At 37.9% G+C, this 6000-nt stretch overlaps 1 protein-coding gene across 1 annotated transcript; it reads left to right on the top strand.

Moving 5' to 3' along the window:
• The first annotated feature begins 363 nt into the window (after positions 1-363).
• On the top strand, positions 364-4283 carry LOC547628 (inosine-5'-monophosphate dehydrogenase). Its single transcript, XM_003532864.5, has 4 exons — positions 364-1559; positions 2401-2580; positions 3062-3319; positions 3932-4283. The coding sequence occupies exons 1-4, from the start codon at positions 561-563 to the stop codon at positions 4001-4003; spliced, it is 1509 nt and encodes a 502-aa protein (XP_003532912.3). The 5' UTR covers positions 364-560; the 3' UTR covers positions 4004-4283.
• The last annotated feature ends 1717 nt before the right edge of the window (positions 4284-6000 follow it).

Here is a 6000-nt window from a genome sequence, read left to right as displayed (position 1 = left end):
CATTTGCTAACGATCAACGTCCAATTGTGACCCGATGAATGAACATTGCGTGATTTTAATAAATACGAGGACAAAATTTATGAATTAATTTATCAAGGAACAAAATCCGAAGTTAAAAATAAAATAAAGAACGAAATTTATAATTTTGTCTAAAAAGCAACTAAAGCCTAAAGTATTTAGACATAAGATTAAAATGAAAAAATGACACAAATATAAAAGCAAATAAATTATTAAACAAAATTTATATTGGATGAGTTTGTACTATGTACTTTAACTAAATTAAAAAAAAAAAAAAAAAAAAAGCTTATCTCCTTCGACGTCATCGGCTATAAAATCCAACACAGTCTTGCACTTATCCCTCCAGCTCATACAGCACTGCTGCATTTTCCATTCTTTTCCAGAACAGTAAAATTCAAGTAAACCAAAAGCCATAAATAGTAGTATTAATTTATAATTTATTACTATTTATTATTATTGTCATTTTCTGTTCTATATTTTTTTAAATACCCTGAAACCGCGAAACCCTAGCTGAACCCTGTTTCCCTTCTCCGGCCACCGTAATGGATTTCACTCCGCCGCCGATCGAGGACGGTTTCACCGCCGAGAAACTCTTCACGCAGGGCTTCTCCTACACATACGATGACGTCATCTTTCTCCCCCACTACATCGACTTCGCTGCCGACGTCGTGGACCTCTCCACGCGCCTCACGCGCCGCCTTCCCCTTGCCGTGCCGTTTGTTGCCTCTCCGATGGACACCGTGTCGGAGTCCGCCATGGCCTCCGCCATGGCCTCCCTCGGCGGCATCGCCGTCGTCCACTCCAACGTCCCCGCCGCCGTCCAGGCGGCCATCCTCCGCAAAGCGAAGTCCCGCCGCGTCCCCATCCTCTCCGACCCCGCCTTCGCCGCACCTTCCGCCGTCGTGGAGCACGATGACGCCTTCGGGGCCTCCCCCTTCCTTCTCGTCACCGACACTGGCACCTCCGCCGGGAAACTCCTCGGCTACGTCGCGAAGAGTGACTGGACGAATCATACCGACAAGGGCTTGAGAGTCGGCGACTACATGGCGCCGCCTCCCAAGCCAGTGCCATGGAACGCCGACCTAAACAAAATTAATGAAATATTTGAGAGTGAGAAAAGTGGTGCTGTGGCTTTGGAGAAGGATGGTGAGGTTGTTGATTTGGTGGTGAGGGAGGAGGTGGAGAGGGTGAAGGGTTACCCGAAACTGGTGGCGCCGGCGACGGTGGGGGCGGACGGGGAGTTTATGGTGGGGGCCGCGGTGGGGACGAGGGAAGATGATAAGGAGAGGTTGGAGCATTTGGTGAAGGCTGGGTTGAATGTTGTAGTGTTGGATAGTTCTCAGGGGAACTCAATTTATCAGTTAGAGATGGTGAAGTATGTGAAGAGGGTTTACCCTGAGCTTGATGTGATTGGGGGGAATGTTGTGACTATGTACCAGGCTGAGAATCTGATTCAGGCTGGGGTTGATGGGTTGAGGGTTGGAATGGGGTCTGGGTCCATTTGTACTACTCAGGAGGTTTGTGCTGTGGGGCGTGGTCAGGTATATTTGATTCGTCGATCAATCAATTGATTGATTACTGTTTTGATCTTTGTTACCCTTATCATTGAATTTAAGTGTGTGGTGGTTTGTTTTGAGGTTTTAAATTGCAATCACAGTTGTGGTTTAAGAGATTGCAAACAAATGCAGATGATGTGACTGCAATTGCGGTCGCAGAGACTCCAAAAACCTTGATAGATAAAATCATGATCATTGATTGATTTTTAAAGCCTTGGTTTGTTGTGTAAATCTTTGTGTTGTGATGAGTTTTTTCTGAATCTATGCGTTTTGATTTGGTGTTGGTTGGACTTAGAGCTTGAAGGATCAACTGTTAGGATTGAAAATGCTTGCTTGATACTTGTCAATGATCCTTTCAGGAGGTTAGGATGTCTATAGTTACCACCTTACCCGCTTGATGGGGCTTGTGCGGCATGCCTGATCCTTGGTGTTCCCTAAAGGCTATTTTAACTGTTTCTTGTAAAGATGTTTGAAAACAGGAAATAGTGTGAAAGAAAGTTAGTGTTTTGCTTTTATTTAATGAAAACAAACTAAAAACTCCCCAATCTTTTTTAACATAGGCTCTAGATCAGTGGGTAGTGCCTAAATTTGAACTTTTTTGGTACAGTTGGCTTAGATAATGATGAATTACATACTTATTGAATGCAAAAGTTTTTTTTTTTCCCTTTTAGTAGCATAAGTGTATGTAGACTTTAAATATTGTGTTAAATTTCAAGTTTTTTGGAATTTCAGCTCTGCCCCACTAATATTCTTGCTTTCAAATTGATTCCAACTCATACTCAATGTGTCAATTCTTAATATTGACTATGGAGTTTATGCTTTTCAGGCAACTGCTGTTTACAAGGTCTCGTCCATTGCTTATAAAAGTGGTGTTCCTGTGATTGCTGATGGTGGCATCTCAAACTCTGGTCATATTGTTAAGGCTTTGTCATTGGGAGCGTCAACTGTTATGATGGGAAGCTTCTTAGCTGGTAGTCTTGAGGCTCCTGGGGCTTATGTGTATCAGGTATGATTATGGCCTGATGGAATCTTTTAAAAATTGTGATTTCCTATTTATGTGTTTTAATAGTTTATATGGTAGTATAGTGTTGTAAAGAAAATCTCTTTAGAAATAGAGAACATGAAAGATTCTGTAATGCTTGTAGTTAAAGGTAAGTTATTGTGATGAAAATTGGAAACTTCACTAGTTAGAAATGAAAAGATTTGTTATTATTGGCTTTGGCCATTTGAACAAATAATATTTTTGTTGTCTTCTAGGAACTACATGTTATTTTTATTACATTTATGAAAATATGCTTCTGTCTCTCTCTCTCTCTCACACACACACACACACACACTCACTTTTTGATTTTTTTCCCTTTCCTATCTTAGCTTCACTAAATTGTTCTTGCCTCTTTCTTTTGCTGATGAGTTGTACATGCTCATACAAGAATAAATATCATAATAATATATTAATATGCATAACTAAACTACCGTTTCTGCACCAGAATGGTCAACGTGTGAAAAAGTACAGAGGAATGGGTTCCCTAGAAGCCATGACTAAAGGGAGCGATGCAAGGTACTTGGGTGATACAGCAAAGCTAAAAATTGCTCAGGGGGTTGTTGGAGCTGTTAAAGATAAGGGCTCTGTCTTGAATTTCATACCATACACCTTGCAAGCAGTCAGGCAAGGGTTTCAGGATATCGGTGCCAACTCTCTACAGTCTGCTCATGACCTTCTAAGATCCAGGGTGTTAAGACTGGAGGTACGGTTGAGCCACTCTTTTAAATATTTATTTCTTGCTATTAGCATTAGATATCAATGAAGTTTTGATCATTTGCACAATCAAAAAGGGCAATATTTATTGACGGACTGCCCATCTCCCATTGAACCCACATATTTGGCTTTGTTCGCCAAATTTTTATTTTCATGACCGGAAAAGCTAGGATAATGTAGTTCTTTAAAAATAAAACCCTTCTTTTGTTTGCCATTGCACTCTTAAATCAGAAAACCAAGAAAAGGAGTAAAAGAAATTGCAGCAATTTATTAAGTTTCTTTGGATTAATCCAATGCAATTGAGGACTAAAAAATGAATATGTTTGCCTGTATGATCCTAAATACATCTTGATTTTATAAACAAAAAGATGAAAAGTAGTACCTTGTTTTGCTTTTTTCTTCATTTTGGTGAGTGATCTGCTTAAATTTGAAATCACCTGAAATATAATTGTGGGTTGTCTAGGGTGTTTCTTATATTTGTTTGAGTCTGCAATTTGCTATGTTTACAAGTCATAACTGTTTTGCATGCATGCAACTTTGCTTGGGATTTCATTTAAAAAGCCACTGATTATGTTCTTAATATTTGGTTTGCTCTTCCCAGGTCCGGAGTGGAGCAGCACAAGTTGAAGGTGGAATTCATGGGCTGGTTTCTTATGAAAAGAAATACTTTTGAAGTATGAAACCATCCAAAAATCATAAGCGGTGCTATAATCCCTTGCTGCAGTTCAGCATAAAAGAAGGGGACACACTGTTATTGGGTTAGTGGCAACTTGTTGCTACTGTGTCTAGCGAATTGAAGTCTATACCAATAGAATATCGTGGGAAATTTTTCCTTGAGTTTCTGAAGGAAGAACACTGATTTCGTGGGTTTTTTTTTATGTCCATTAGATTTTGTTTGTCAAATGTGTCATAAACTTTCCTAAATATATTTTGCATGTTTTCTGTCCTGTTAAGTTAATGTTACTGTCATCGTGGTGCAAAAACTTATGGTAGGATCTAATAAAAATAAGACCTTTTTTAAAAAAAATATGGTACTTAACATAATCTTCACTATAGTAATTCCTCAACCCCACCCCACCCCACCAGCTCGTCCCAATTCAAAATCACGTTTCCCAGCTTGCAACTCCAATGCTTCTCAGCCCCTTGGGTTTAGCATCCAACTTGAGAGGGAATAACAAGCCTTGTTTCATTTCCTAGATAAAATCTTCACTATTTCTGCAACCTAAACAATACCTCTTTTTGTGTCTCTGAACGTGAGAAAATCTTGGGCCAGCCATCTTAGTGTGTGTTTGGAAATGATTATGCACAAAAATTGACGTGAATTTTGAGAAGCTACAATTCTTAGCTTCCGCATCATCACTCCATTTTGACGTGAAAATGTCAACACTCTTGCACCGCACCTCCATACTACCTACCCATTATGTTCCTGCGGGCTAGAATCTATAGAGAAGGTTTTCTATCCACATAAAAAATTGCACCTTCCAGGGAATGCCTCTCTCACCCACATCTTCTCAAAGAATAACACATCTTTGGCTCCTCCTATGTTGGCCTTAATAACCTGATAAGCCAATTTGATAGAATATATGCCGTTTTTGTCTTCCTTCCATACCCATTTATCCTCTTCCTCTTCTAACATTGTTACCCTACTCACAGTCTCTTCCAACTCCTTTAACTATTCTTTCTCCCATTGAAACAATGCCCCCCTTCAACTCCAATCCCACCTCCACACCCCCATCCTGCCAGTTACCTAAATATATAAAGCTAGTTATTTGGTGTTAATAATAAGGGTGTGTTTACTGTTTCAATTGATTTGGTTTGTCAAATTTAATAAGATTTGGTCCAATCTATTGTGGTATGAATTTGATTAACTATACAATTTTATACTTCTGTATTACATACAACAGATTGCTTCAAAAAAAAAATGACACACAACACACGTTCATAGAACAAGTTCACAATAAATATATGAAATATCTCTGTATAAGTCACAACATGATTAAAATCTGAAGCGTTGGATGCATATTCCATCTAACTACTTATAAGTAATCACGTCAAGGGGATCTAACTTAGTTGGTTAAACATAATGTGAGTTATTGTAAATCTTTTGACACCGTCTTTAATTTTGATAATTAAAAAAAAACTTATAAGTAACCACATATACCTACAACATGTATTTTCATCTTGAATACACTTCAAGCATGATTGGGTTCCATATGATGATATGATTGGACTCAATCAATTTTTAAAACTGCATCTAAAATTTGATTCAATTTTATAAAAAATATTATTATTATTTCACCTTTTAGTTTTAAAATATGGTATTTTAATTTGCATTCGATTACATCAATTTATGTACACCTTGTAACACTTTAAGTTTTGAGTACTAAGAATATAACATAAAGAGAACTCTTATTAGGAGCCTTCTATTATATTTTCTGTAAATTGTTGATGTTGTTAACACTCCAAGTTTTGAGTATTGAGAATATATCATAAGGAGAACTCTTATTAGAACCCTTTTGTTATATTTTCTGTAAATTGTTATTGTTGTTGTTGTTGTTTGTGTCGTTGAAAAACTTGCTGAAAAAATACAATTCATTTATATACCTTAGAAATCAAGAAAGGATTCATGAGGTGTCTTATATATTAATGTGAAAAACTTAGGTGAAAACA

The sequence above is a fragment of the Glycine max genome, chromosome 8, assembly GCF_000004515.6.
Source record: "Glycine max cultivar Williams 82 chromosome 8, Glycine_max_v4.0, whole genome shotgun sequence".
Taxonomy (NCBI): Eukaryota; Viridiplantae; Streptophyta; class Magnoliopsida; order Fabales; family Fabaceae; genus Glycine; species Glycine max.
Note: the sequence above shows the minus strand (reverse complement) of the source record. Positions and strands in the feature narration are given on the sequence as shown.